The sequence below is a fragment of the Mobula hypostoma genome, chromosome 6 (assembly GCF_963921235.1).
Source record: "Mobula hypostoma chromosome 6, sMobHyp1.1, whole genome shotgun sequence".
Lineage (NCBI taxonomy): Eukaryota > Metazoa > Chordata > Chondrichthyes > Myliobatiformes > Myliobatidae > Mobula > Mobula hypostoma.
In genome coordinates this window covers 119077236-119092112 of record NC_086102.1, presented here as the reverse complement: position 1 = coordinate 119092112, position 14877 = coordinate 119077236, and the positions used below count along the sequence as shown (strand labels likewise).

Below are 14877 nucleotides of genomic sequence, written 5' to 3'. Positions count from 1 at the left end.
AAACTTGCAGACTGACAGGATAATCAACCATTGTAAATTGCTCCTAGTATGTAGGTGAGTGTAGAGGAAAGCAAAAAATGGGACGCATGTGGGATTAGTGTAAACGAGTGCTTGATGGTGGACATGGACTCAATGGGCCAAAGGGCCTGTATCCATACCGAATTTCTTTATGACTCCATGGAATCCACCTGAAGGAGAAGGCGAAGCTGGTTGAATATTTTACCTGAAGGATATTGTAACATAGCGGCATAAAGTTGAACAACATTTTATAAGGTTGTGAAAACAAGTGAACACTAAGTGCTGGAGGAACACAGCAGTTCAGGCAGCATCTATAGAAATGAATAAACTGTCGATGTTTCGGGCCAAAACCCTTCTTCTCGACTGGAAAGGAATAGTAATGATGCCAGAATAAAAAAATGGGTGGGGGGAAGTGAAGGACGGCTATCTGGAAGATGATAAATGAAGCCAGGCAGATGAGAAAGGTAAAGGGCTGGAGAAGAAGGAATCTGATAGGAGAGGAGATCAGACCATGGGAGAAAGGGAAGAAAGAAGGGCATCGGGGGAGTTGACAGGCAGATGAGAAGAATTAAGAGACTAGAGTGGGGAATAGAAGAAGAGGGAAGGGGAAGGGAAAACATTTTACCAAAGGAGGAATCAAAGTTAAAGCCATCAGGTTGGAGGCTACCCAAGGTAGAATATGAGGTGTTGCTCCTCTACTACAAGAGTTGTCTCATTGTGGCAAAAGAGGAGGCTATGAACTGACATGTGAGACCGGCAATGGGGATAGGATTTAAAATGATTAGCCACCAAGATATTCTGTTTTTGGCGGATGGGGCGGAGATGTTTGACAAAGCAGTCCCCTAATTACATCGTGTCTCACCACATACAATAGATTGCCCCAACAGATTTGTAGCTGAAGTGTGGCCTCACCTGGAAGGACTGTTTTGTGTCCTGTATGGAGGCAAGGAGGGTGGTGAATGGACAGGTATAGCATTTCCGTCACCAGCAAGTGTAAGTGCCAGGAGGGAGATTAGTGGGGAGCAACAAATGGACAAGGGAATCATGTTCCCAGGCTTTTATCCTTTCCCACCCACCTGTCTATTTCCTCTTTAGAGATGGGGACCACTGCCCTCCATACTTTTCATTTGGTCTTTCTCGATATTTCCTGTTGCCCAGAATGCCATTGTATTTTGAGGAACAACACATTCTGGCTTGGGCATCAAGTCTTGTCTGGAGTAATAAACATCCCTTCTCCCTCAGAGAGGTAACCACCTTGTCTAGTGCCTTCACAACTGTCTCCTCTGAGGGCCCCTGCAATAGGATATCATCTATGTACTGCGATACTGAAATGTTTGGGTTAAGCGAATTCCTTTATAGGACTCAAGCTATAATGCCATGACACGAGGTGGGATGTGTACATATCCTTGTGGAAGATGACAAAAAGTATTGTATAAGGCAACTGGTCTTGGGGCTTAGGGCTCAGGGGAATGGAAAAGAAAACATTGCCCAAATCCACAACAGCATCCCAATGCTTTCTCTCCCCACCCACTTGTCCTCTACAATGGTCACTACATCCAGGACAGTGCCTATTCATTATTTGGCATGTTCCATCCCCTTCCGCACCGGCCACATTGGGCTATCGTAGGGGGATGTTGCCGGCTGAATAGCCCCCCCTCCTTCAACAGTGCTTCCACTGTTCCCTGATCTAGTTGGTGTCCATTACCGTCGACCTGGTGTGCTAGTAGGCAAATCGGAGCAGATCCCAGTTGCTTCTCAAGCAGGAGTTGATATATTTCATCACCAATCTTTCAAAGCACTTCATCACAGTAGATGCAAGTGCTACTGGGTGATAGTCAGTGAGGCAGGTTACCACACTTATGTTAGTTATAAGTGAAACCTGCTAGAAGCAGGAAGGTACCTCAAAATGCCAAAGTGAAAGGCTAAAGATATTAGTGAAGACTCCAGCCAGTTGATCAGCACAGGTCTTTAGAGCTCGGCAGGGTCCCCATCTGTCATGGTCTGGTCTGTGAAGTCCGCATTCCAGTTCATGGACCTATCCATTGATCCTTATTCCAGGTTTTCCGGTTTTCCCTTGTTCTGTTGGGTGTCTAAATTGAAGCACATGATTCCCATTTTGGGCTGGCTACATAAACAGCTCCTTGGTTCACCTTCAGTTGCTGGACTGTTCCCTCCCTTTCCCCTTCCTTCTGAAGCCTCGCCTGTGTCCTCGCCTGTATCACTGTCAGGTTCAACTGCCAGTGCAAGATTGGGGCCTTGCTGTGGCTAGATAAGGAACTGTCTTTCGTTGTTTGGAACTGTCTCTTTGTGTCCACACCTTCGCTAGGTAGGTCTGGCCATTTGCCGCTACTTTGAGTAGAGATCTGTCTCTTAGTGTTCTATGTATGAGTCCTGGCCCTACACTCTGATCCCTAGAAGGGGTCCTGACTCTGTGTCGAGCCCCGGCCCCAAGTCCTGTTCCCAAGGAGGGGTCCCAGCTCTGTGTTCTATGTTTCTGTTCTCCCTTGACCAGAGCTCTGCGTTTCTGTTCTTGTCCTGTCCATGCACCTCGCCCAGCCCGGTGCTGGGGTTCCCTTGTCCCAGCCAGAAGTCTCACATCCAGTCCTGTTGCCACTCCTCATCCTGTAGCCACGCTACAAACTGTAGCCACGTCTTGTCCTCGCCTGGATCCCGAGTCCAAGCCCGAGTCAAGACCCAGGTTCCGGGTCCCTGTCCAGTCTCTGGCTCGGAGTCCTTGTCCAGGTTCCAAGTTTCTAGTCCTAGCCCAGGCCCTGTATCCTAGTCTTGTCCAGGGCTTGTGTCTTGTCCAGCGTTGTTTCTTCCCCACTTCCCTTGCGTTCTTGATACACCTAGTCCTGTTCCTAGTACTTCAGTGTCTGTCTTGCATTTGGGTCCACCTTCAACGCTCCCTTATGACACCATCTGGGCCTGAGGCTGTCTGTGGGTTCACCCTCCAGAAGGATGCTTTCCCATCGGCCTTAGAGATGGAAATCACAGGATCATGGGGACTGAGGGAGTTTGTGAAGATTCCTCCATGCTTTGACGGTCAAAGCAAGCTAAAGCACATGAGGCAGCTGTGGGTATACTGTCCACCCATTCCTTTCAGATGCCTGCCTTCAGCAAGACCAATAATATCTCCTTACAGGTCAGACAGAACCACTCCCACCCCCCCATTTTGTTTCTCTTATCTTTCTCACCCAGCTACAAACCTAGCATACATGTTTCAACCTCTCCAAGAGCCTGATGGCCAATCCTACTGTCAGCCCTAAAAAAGGCAGTTTTATTTGCTTCAGATGGGGCACTGCCATTTTTACCAAATATCCATCCATGGTCAAGGTGAACTTTTGATATCCGGTGGGTCATCCCCACATTCATGACTCCTAGTGATCATGGCCCATTGATGGAGTGCCTTAGTGCCTTCCATTCTTCTCCAGATTTAAAATCCCAATCTTACAGGGAGGGTTGCTTAATTTTTACTGTGGCCATTACTCTGTCCCACAAAGACCTTTCCTCCCCGACCATCCACTGTAGGACATTGTTTACCCCATGGTTTCATGACAACCTTCCCAGAGCACATATTTTCCAGTTCAATTCATCTCCTCTTGCATCCTACATCCTTAACAACTACGCCACTAATGTTTCCACTGAAATCTGTCTACAAAAATACCCCAGCTCCAACAATTCCTTGGAGGAGTATTCTTTAATCACCACCGAGGTGGTCACCATTTCTGTTCTCCACCAACACTCTGCCCCTCAGGCTGAGGGGTGATTGGACAGGGAGATTGGTCAGACCCTGTTTCTGTGGATGTAGTAACCCTAGTTGGTCATGCTTTCAAGGTCTGGAGGGCATAGGGAGGAGGGTGACGTTCATCCCCCTTTTGTCCAGGAACCCTAACTCCCTTTAGTGTGGACACAAGATGCATGCCATCTTTATCCCTTGCGGGGTCCAATTTGTCTGTGCAATCCACCAGCACACCATGGTTGGCCTGTAACTTGTCCAGGCTGCCAAACCCCGCAGAGCTATCAGTCCAACCTGGTACTCTGTATTTTTCACAAGGGAGTCTTCTTTCTTACTCTTACTCCTACTCTTGATTTCTACCGCACCCGCCAGATCCTGCTGACTATGCCAAAGCGTTATATTACAACAAAAATTTCTTGGTTCTAGCTAGATCAGGCAGAAAGACAAAAACTGCAATTATCTACTTAAAACTACATTTATTGGGACAGAACAGAGAAAGCATTAAAATGCTTATCTTGGTATGCACGGTCCATTCTCACTGCCACAAAGCTCTTGTTCTACTGATCCACAGCGCAGTGATCAGTCCATCAATGAGGCCCTAAAAAACTACCCCCAAGCCCCCGACTGCTCTACTTTTAGACCCTTTCCACTAATATGAAATGCTGCCAGTAAGTGGACCAATGCATAGTGCCAGCTCAAACCACCGAATCAGAACCAATCATCACTTGTCATCATCCTTCACAAATTTCACCCGTGTTCACCTGACTTTCACATACCCACAGTAGTATTGTATTGTCATGGTCTGTCACGTTCCAGACCACAGAGGTGGGGAGCCATTTGTCAAGCACAAAGGTTAACCCTTTACAATACAATAGGAGATTGAAGAGGTATACAAGATCATGAGAGGGCATAGTCAGGAAGAAAGCACTCTCTTTTTCCAAGGGAGGATAGGTAAAACAAAATAGCATACTGTGGGTTTAAGAGCAGATTTAAGAGGGATATCAGGGGCAGCTTCTTCCCACAAAGTGTGATGCGTATTTGGAATGAGCTGCCAGAAATCATGGTTGAGGTGGGCGCATTAGCAATATCTGGATGAATACAGGGATAGGAGAGGTTTAGAGGACTATGGGCCAGATGTGGGCAGGTGGGATAGCTTACTAGGTAAAACAGTCATCATGGACAAGTTTGGTCATGGGGCCTGTTTCTGCTCTGTGTAACTGTCACCCTTTACCCACCCTTCTCTTACATTTACTGCCCCAGCTAATGACAGTAATTTTCCTCTGTGCCTTCATAACAACATCCAGGGATCCTGGGACAGGGTCCAATGAACATGTCAGGTCCAGCTGAAAGGGAGGCAATGCTTTGTTTTAATGTTTCAGGTAACTGACCCTGTTGCATGCCAGTTCTAACGGGACATCCTTCCTTTTTCCCTCACTCCTTTTCCAGCCCTGACTTACTTCCTTTCTCTCCAATGTTTCTCCATGTATTATCCTTTCCCAGTCCTCCTTCGCTATTACCTTCCATCTCCATATCACTGGGCCCTTCTCCCATTTTCCTTCCCTTTCAATCGGAGGACGTTATCCCTTCCCACCATGTGTTCCTTTCTATACCTTGTGAGTTGATTGGTCATTCATTTTAAATCTTCCCCAAGAATTTAGTTTCCATTTCATTTAAATGCCTTTTTGTTCTTTAGTGTGAGATAATTACCAAAACCTACAGCAGTGAAATAGAGCAATTGTTTTACACAGCACTAAGTGAAAGGGTCACTATATAGCTTTCAGATTTTGGATTTTCGGGAAAGGAGAGACGGGCAATGTAATTGCAAAGCCTGTTGCTATTGGATACCAGTCAATAGTGGAGACAGATTCAGTGCTAACTATCAAGGTGCTGGTGGACGATACAGTAAAGTGGTTATCAGAGCTGCTGCCTCAAAGTTATGGCATTCCTGGTTCCGTCCTAACATCTGATGTGGCCTGTGTGGAGTCTGGGTTTCCTCCAGTGACTCCAGGATCTCTCACATCCCAGTGCTGTGTGAGGTTTGTAGGTTAGATGGCCTCTGTATATTATATTAGTGCAGGAGGCAGGGTGGAAGCTTCATGAGGACTTGATGTGAATGTGCGAGAGAATAGGTTGTCAGGAAATAAAACTAGTGAGAATGGGACTGGTAGGCTTGCCCTGGTGAGGGCCAGCATATAGTTGGTGGAACAAACGGCAATTTTCTGGGTTGTAGAAGGTAAATAGAAGTGGGCTGAATAAATACTTTAAAAGAGGGATTGTTTGGTCCTGTGGTGGAAGGACAGTGTTGTTTCAACGTGAAAACATTGGCCGCATAAGCAGAAATCCCCCCTACTTTGATATTAGATAGTATGATACAGGTGTTGCCATATTTCACTTCGTTCATGATGATCATCAAAGCTTCATTCATGGGAGCAGAATTCTCTTTAATTCCTAATGGATCAATGATGGCTTTCTTGTCAGATCCTTGTCCAAATCCTTGTGTGCAATTAAAAGCTGCTCTGCCCACTCTAATTTCTCTTTCTCCAAAGAAAAGTTTTCAATAGATGATATTGCCGGAGTATTTGCAGTGCCAAGGCAACAATGCATGCTCAGTTGTATAACACTATCTTATACAAGGTTTGATTGCTGGTGGGGATGGTACAGTCCATCAAAATGCCAGCCCGTCTTTTTAGTATGTTCAGGAGAGCAAATCAGCACACAAAGCAAGATTAATTTTACATGTTGTGTTCATAGGCACCCTAAAAGAGTGAGATTCTCTTTCCATACAATACCAGCCCATATTATATCAGTCAATAACGTACTCACCATAATACAATCCAACCCTAGCCTGATTGTAACTATAATTCAATCTTACAGTCTCTAATAGGATTGGTGCAATAGCAGTTCTTATGTTTGTCCACTCTGTTCCCTATCTATCCATTGTATACCATTTATCAGTCATCTAGTAACAATCATGGTGTGCAAAGAAAACAGTTATTTTACTCAACACTCCTTCCCAGTTAAATATATACAAAAGAACCAATGTACTTGTAGCTCTCCAGATCACATTATTATTTATCATCAGGTATAGAGCCAAGAGGGAGGGCTTGAAGTGTCCATGTTTCTGCTAAATTAGAAAATAAGCTAATGACCTGAGCAAGTGTGGAGCACCATCAGATCACAGAGTCATAATGTCATACAACACAGTTAAAAGGTCCACACCAACCAAGATGCCCATTTATGCCATTCTCATTTGCCTGCACTTGCCTTATATCCCTCTAAACCTTTATCTATGTACCTGTCCAAGTACCTTTTAAATATTGTTGATGTACCTGCCTCAAAAGCTTCCTCTGGCAGCTCATTAGATATAGTGACTACACTATGGGTGAAAAAGTTGCCCCTCGAGTTCAATCTATTAAATCTCTTCCCCCTTGTCTTAAACCTAATGTATGTCTTTAGTTTTTTGATTTCCCAACCTTGGAAAAAAAAACTGCATTCGCCCGATCTATGCTCCTCATGATTTTTAAAAATCTTTCTGAGAGATCTAACATAGTAACAAGCAGTTCCGGCCCAACGAGCCTGGACTGCTCATGTGATCAATTAACCTACGAACTTGTACATCTTTGGATGTGGGAGGAAACTGGAGCAACCAGAGGAAACCCACACATCACAGGGAGAACACACAAATTCCATGCAGACAGCTGTGGAAGTGAACCCAGGTTGCACTAACCACTATGCTGCCTTAATACACTTCCATAGGAATACCCCTCATTCTTCTGTACTACAATGAATAAATTCCTGCCTGGCCCAACATCTCTTCATAACTTAGTCCCTCAAGTCCTGGCAATATCCTCATAAACATCTTCACCATGTTATAGGATGGAACTCAAGATGGTTGTTGGCTCAGTCTACAAGTTGTCTTCGGACACTTGACCAACATAGATTGGATGCACCATTTCAGGCCAGGATATCCTGACTAATCAGAATCAGATTTATTACTACCAACTTAAGTGGCATGAAATCTGTTGTTTTGGATGGGATAGGTGAGCAATATGTAATAGATCATTAGTTTATTGTACAGTAGGCAGCACTATCATGATAGGTAATCCATTCATTACACATCCTTCAGATCACCAGTGAAATAGTCTTCATTTGAAGGTAAAATGTGGAAGTTAGGAGAGGAGAGTAGATGTTCATCACAAACAATGCTTAATGCAATAGATGCCACCTAGGGGTAGCACGGTAGTGTAGAGTTTAGCACAACGTTTTACAGTACCAGCAAACCGGGTTCATTTCCTGCCACTGTCTGTAAGGAGTTTGTACTTTCTCCCCTTGAATGCCTGGATTTCCTTCAGGTGCTCCAGGTTCCTCTCACAGTCCATAGGTGTACCATTTGGTAGATTAATTGCTCAATGTAAATTGTCCCATGATTAGGCTAGGATTAAATCGTAGGATTGCTGGGTGGCGTGGCTCAATGGGCTAGAAGGGCCTATTCTGTACTGTATCTCAATAAATACATACATACATAATAAATACGTATGTACATACGTACATACATACATACATAAATAAATAAATGTATGTATGTCCTGATTTTGGCCTTTCAGTCAAATACCCAGAGTATCTAATATAAACTGTGCATTAAAGGTCATTGGTGATAGATCTGATTCCTGAGTTGTGTCCAGTTAATTGAAATGATCCAGGTTGTATAATTGGTCTCAGCATGGTAAAAGTTAGCAAGTTGTTTTTTTCCTTCTTGTTATCTAATAATTTATAACATCATGAAGGGCATTGACAAGGTGGGTGGTTACATTCTTTTTCCCAGGGTAGGGGAGTCATAAAGCTCGAGCGCATGGGTATAAAATGAGAGGGGAAATAGATCTAAGCAGCAAGTTTTCCCAGATAGTGGGTGGTGGGTGCATGGAACAAGCTGCCAGAGGCAGGTACAATAACAACATTGAAAAGACATTTGGATAGGTACATGAACAGAAAAGTTTCAAGAGATTTAGACTAATGGGACTTACTCAGATGGGAACCTTGGTCAATATGGAGGAGGTGAGCTGAAGGACCTATCTCCATGATGAATAACTCTAGGTCTCTAATTCTGGATGGAAGCCTATGCTCTGGTTGAACAGCCTCTTGAATGGCTATGAAGAATGAAAGTTCTGAGGAGCAATGGAGGTGGTAGACACACCGCCTGATGAGAATGATGAAAATTAAAGATCATCCCTAAAAAGTGTTATGTTTAGGGAGTAGATACAATTGTATTTTTAATTATCATTTTTAACAGGAGGTAAATAAAATGTTGACATATATTAGAAAAAAACATTGCATTACCAAATGAGGGAAACCATGTGGAAATTAATTCATATATTGCTGAAGACTAACTTATATACGGTGTGTATTGGTGTAAACATTATCACTGCCTAAACAGATTTATAAATGACAAATTGTCTCGAAACCAAGAGGTTGAATGCGACACATAGGTTCAGCAGGTCAGGAATGATCAGGGTTAATATGGTATATCCTCCACTTTTGCCAATATCAGCTCTGTGCCTTTGAAAAAAAATTGAAATTGGGCTCATTGTCATTGACTCAGAAAGCTTATCAGCGGGAGGTCGAACTCTGCCTCAGTGTTTAGTGGCTTCTGCTCAAAGTACACATGCTAGCGTGCATGTGCTGTATGTTTGCGTACTCCCACCTGTGTACAGCATGTCTGTGGGAAAATCTTTTAGAATGAATTTACAGAATGAGAATTGTCATGAGCAGATGAACATTTATTATCCATCCCTAATGGAGAAGGTCTTGAACATAGAACAATTCAGAACAGAAGCAGGCTCTTCAGCCCAATGTGACTTGTCAACCATGGTACCAGTCTAGATCATCCACCCACTGTAATCCATCTCCTGGTTTGTACCTCCCTATTCCCTTCCTGTTCTTGTGTCTGTCTAAAATGTAGCCATCATATCTGCTTCCATCATTTCCCCCTGGCAGTGCGTCAATACTCAGCACTCTGTGTGTAAAAAGCTTGCTTCACAAATCCCCTTTGAACTTTCTCCTTCTCACTTTAAACTTATGCTTCCTCACATTTGACATTTTCACCTTGGAAATAAAGAGCGGCTACAGTTCTTATGGTGAAGGTACTCCCACAACATAGTTGAGTAGGAAGTATTGGATTTAGACTCAGCGATGAAGAAGGAATGGCCGTATATTCCAAGTCAAGGTAATGTGCAATTTGGAGGGGAACTTCAGACAATGAAACTCCCATCTGCCTGCTATCATTTTCCATCCTTGCAGAGATCCTGGGTTAGGGAGGTACTGATGGGTTATTATGTAAATGATTCACATTGCATTCACAGTGCACCACTGGTAGAGGGAATGAGAGATTAGGGTGATGAATGGAATGCCCATCAAATAAGCTGCTTTATGTGGCAAACAGCCTGTGAGTTGTTGGTGCTTCAGTCATCCAGACAAGTGGAAAGTGTTTCAAATGAAAGAAAAGATTGGTAGCTCATGTTGGCTGCTTGTTTTTAGGGTTGTTCACTAGGTAGAGGTTAGGTCACAAACAATTCGTCACCAGTCAAGGTGGCATCATCAGTGCGCATTTGAGTGTTGTTTTTGCCGAGTGCTCACGTATATATTGGTCTGACCCATTATTCTGATGGGTTGGCTGTCACACTGGCTGCAGGTCTCTGCTGGGTCCTGGCCAACCGCATAGCTGAGTGATCTCCACTGGCCCGTAAACTTGGTTAACGGTCAATGTGACCATTGGTTCCTCGACCCTGATTCTGCAGATGTATAGGTTCGTAAATTGTATCCAGTTCAATATGCTTGTTAATCGAATCTTAGCTTCTAAAATTTCCCTTGATTTCTTGTTTTGTGCTTCGGCCATGATTTTTATAGTTTCCCTGACTAACGTGTCCTTTTTGGTCTTCATGTATTGGGATGAGTGACAGAGGATCATGTCTTCTTATGGCTAGCCGATGTTCATGGATAATTTTCTCCCCACCAGTCCTACATAGTGTTTGGGGCAGTCTCCACATTGGATTTGGTATATTCCATATGGGCTGTTGGAGCTTTGGGTCTCGAGATGAATGTCCTGATGGTTGGGCTGGGCTTGTGTGCTACCTTTATTCGGTGTTGTTGGAGCTGTCTTGCCAGCATTTTGGAACTATACCTTTAGCATGAAGTGGAAAGTGTTTCTACACACTCTTATCATATACTTGGGGATAATGTAAAGGCTTATTAGTGTCTGGAAGAACCACTTTCTACTGAATACCCACTCTCAGACCTGCTCCTGTATTTATCGTATTTATTTGACCATTGACTGAAGTTCGTGATCAATGGTGACTCCAGGATATTGATATCAATGGTACTGCCCTTGAATATCAGAGAGTGATGCCTAGTCTATCTCTTGTTGGAGAAGATATTGCCTGGGTTTGTGAATGTTACTTGCCGCTTGTCAGTCCGTGCTGGAATGCAATTTAGACACGGTAGTATATGGACTACTTCATGCTCTGAGGAGATGCAAATGGTATTGAACATCATATGCGAACATCTTATTTCTGGAGATGATAAAAGGAAAGTCACTGATGGAGCAGCTGAGGATAGTCAAACCCAAGGTACTGTCCTGAGGTTCTTCTCTTATCCCATGGGGTTGGAAAAATGAACCTCCAATAACCAGATGCATTTTCCTCTGGGTGAGGTATGATTCCAGTTAATGCAGTTTATCTCCTTGGTGCTCATTAACTTCAGTTTTAACAGGGGTCATTGAAGCCACACTCAGTCAACTGATGGCATGTTGAATGTGTCCTACACTTTCTGAATTGCCAGCTTCCCACATTGACAAATGGGTATCAGTGTTGTAACTATATTGAAACAATTTGACTATAGGCTTGGCTTCAGTACTGCAGCCACATTTGGTACATATAAGTGAGCGCGTGTTTGAGTGTGCCCTTTAATATGTGTATGTGTGTATATATCAACATGAGCGTATGAGCATGATATGCCCTTGAAGGTCTGCATTTGCTCATGAACTGTATGTCTCTGCACATGTGTCCCTTTAGAATGCACTTATGTAGACCTAATTATAATAGATAATAAATGGTCATTGATCAGAAACCTTATCTTGTTATTCTTTCTCCACAGATGCTGCCTGACCTGCTGAATGTTTGCAGCATTTTCTGTTTTTATTTCAGATTTCCCACATCAGAAATATTTAGCATTTGGATATTGTATTTTCCATGTGCGTGTGTGTGTGTGTATACATATCTGAAGGTTGTTTGTGTAAGCCAGAGTAATATGATGAAATTCAGGGAAAAATTTGTGAAGGAAATTATTTCCAGGTCCACAGTTGCATACTTGCTGAAAGTGAAATATGGTGTGTCTCAGATTCCAAATGAAGTCAGATACCAGACCATTTAATTGAAGTAGCTGAGAACTCCTGGGTAGGTGTCTTGCCTTTCATTACCTCTGTTCCATTTTGCAAAGTCATGACATTTTTCCTTTCTTTGATGTTCATTTTCGTTCAGTGCATCCATTGTGCCATTCCTGCAGCCACTCATGTAATCATCATTCCATTCTTCCCACCAGAGCCAGACAGGACACAGCCCTCCACCTGCGTACACTCCCATGACAGGAGTAAGTATTGAACATCCTTTACCGGATAAACTCAAGTCATTAAGAAATGTGTGAAGAATCCATTCAGAATCAGTAAAAGTTACTTGCTTTATCACTTGTAAGAATCAGTGCACGAGCCTTATTGCACTGGGATGCTGTTCTCCTGCAATGCATGGAGGTGTCCACTCCCTCACCTCAGGAAGCACCGGTCTCTGCCCAGCCCACCGTGTAAGTTGCAGTGTGGAGGCAAAGCAACTTACAGTAAGGTGAGTGGGAAAAAAGGGGTCATAACTTAGCACACCTTCTAGCAACCAGTGGAGATTGGGACTGCTGGAGGGTTCTGAAGAAGTCCTCCGACTCTGGAATATTGCCCAGTTCATGGACAAGGTGATGGAGGAGAAGTATGGAACTGAGAGAAAGTAATGGTACAGAATAGGGAGGACATATCTGAAATGAATCTGAATCCAGCAGTTCTCTCAATTTGCTGAGGTAGATGTCAAGTACATTCCTGATTGTATGTGTTTAGTTAAGCTAATCCTGATGATAAATGGATGTGAACTAATTTGGAACCTGATAATTGTTCATTTAAAACTTTGTTTCCTTATATGCATAAAGCTTTGATGGAGTGAAACATCTAGAACGCTGAGTGGTACCATTTGTGTCTTAAAGTGTAGTTCAATTAGACAAGGAAATGCAAATGTAGTGGAATAATACCATGCAATTTCCTGCAGTATAATACTGCACATTGGTGTGAATGCAACACCAACAAATATAGGGCAGTCAGATCTTATGTTGTAAAATACAGAGCCTTATGATAGAGTCTGATCGGCAGCAACCCAGTACAAACAGTGGGTACAGTCCAATATAGTGCAATGTACAAAATATACTGAGTAGCAGCAGAAGGATGCTGTATAATGCACTGCTGCACAATATAGTAATTGAATACAATACGAAGATTTAGAGTCCTGTACAACACCGTGCAGTGAAACAAGTTGAATCCGGTCCCTGCAGTATTGTGCAGTGAAGTTCAATGCAGCAATTCCAATATTGCAAAGCTTTACAATATTGCAAAGCAGAACAGCTAAGTGTAACACAGGAGAAGACAGTGCAACGAACTGCGTGCAAGTGCATTAAAATAAAACAAAGCCAACTGAGCTGTGGCGTTTTTGGCCTCAGAGTGTTTGATGAGCCAGTGCTGGGGCATTTAATCTATACAGTTTTGCCCTGGAAGTGTTTGCTGGGACATTTAAATCTAATCTGAAACAGTATGATGGCTATTGTAGAACAGGCTTCACTTTCCAATTAACCTGATTTGAAGAGTTAATTGAATTGTATTGAATTGGTTTGGATTGAGTTGGACTCAATTTAACCTTTACAGAGAGACTTTGAGTTGATACATTGAAAAATCTTAAAAAGCAAAGGCATGGCAAATCGCTTCTGAACTTTTTTTTTCTGTGTGACACCTCCCAAAAATCTTCTCAGGACACTGAAAAAGAGAGACTTAAGAATAGAGCTTTGTAACTATATAGAGAAACTATTCAAAGGCAAAGTCCCACAAGAGTTCCCAGACACAAAACGGATGGTGACAGGTCAGTCTGAAAAGGCTGTTTAAAGCAAGCGCGCAGGTTTAATGAATAGCGACAAAATCAACGAGGTGATGGTAAACCATTATAAATCACTAGTTGGGTCTCAACTGGAGTATTGTTACCAGTCCTGGGAACTGCAGAGAGGAAAACTGAAAAGTCTTTGGAAAAGGTTCAGAAGAGATTTGCCAGGATGAAGGAATGCAATTCTTTGAAGAGTCTATATGAATTTGTGTTGTTATACTTAGATCAGAGAAAAGATTAGGCCAGAGATCATTAAAATTACAAGGGGAGTTGGGAATTGTAGATTAGCCTGTGGTGTGTACCCAGAAAGAGACTGAAGGTAATGGGAAAATGCCAAGAGAGAGATGAAGACTCTCTTTCAGTGAATTGTTACGATCTGCCATGATAATGCTTTAAAGTGTGGTGGAGGCATATTCAGTAATAACATCCTAAAATGAGAGGGCTATAAATAAAAATAAGCTCCAAACAGGGTGATAGAGGCAAAGGAGGAGGATGGAAATAATTGGACCACTTGTTCAAAGAAAAAAAAAAGATTCTTGAGTAAAAGCAGAAAGTGCTAAATATTTACAGCATTTTTTGTTTTTTTTAAATTGAAAAATCTGCCACAACCACACTGGGCCACATAATCACATCTGTGCTACTTGACTCCACCATTCTTCAATCTTTACTGGGAATGTTTGAACAAAACAATTGATTATTTACACAGGAAGAATGCTGTGATGGAAAGTGATGGTATAATGTGCATGGAAAGAAAGTATTAAATAATATGGAGGATGTTGAGGAGAATATGTTACAGTCACCTTACAACAATAAATTGTCTTTATACAACAGGTGTAACAGACTTAAGGCACTTCCCAAGAGTATATGATCTCCAAATATGGCACAACTATAGATCAG

The 14877-nt window shown here is 42.8% G+C and overlaps 1 protein-coding gene across 6 annotated transcripts in view; it reads left to right on the top strand.

The window, feature by feature from the left end:
• LOC134348348 (receptor tyrosine-protein kinase erbB-4-like) overlaps positions 1-14877 on the top strand; it is a 1006440-nt gene that overhangs the window by 965943 nt on the left and 25620 nt on the right. For 4 of the 6 annotated variants that reach the window (XM_063051562.1, XM_063051560.1, XM_063051559.1 and 1 more), the window contains one exon: positions 12347-12394. The exons of the other annotated variants lie outside the window; for them this stretch is intronic. In XM_063051562.1, coding sequence (XP_062907632.1) covers positions 12347-12394 — 48 coding nt within the window. The remainder of the gene's footprint in view (positions 1-12346; positions 12395-14877) is intronic. 6 annotated transcript variants of the gene reach the window in all.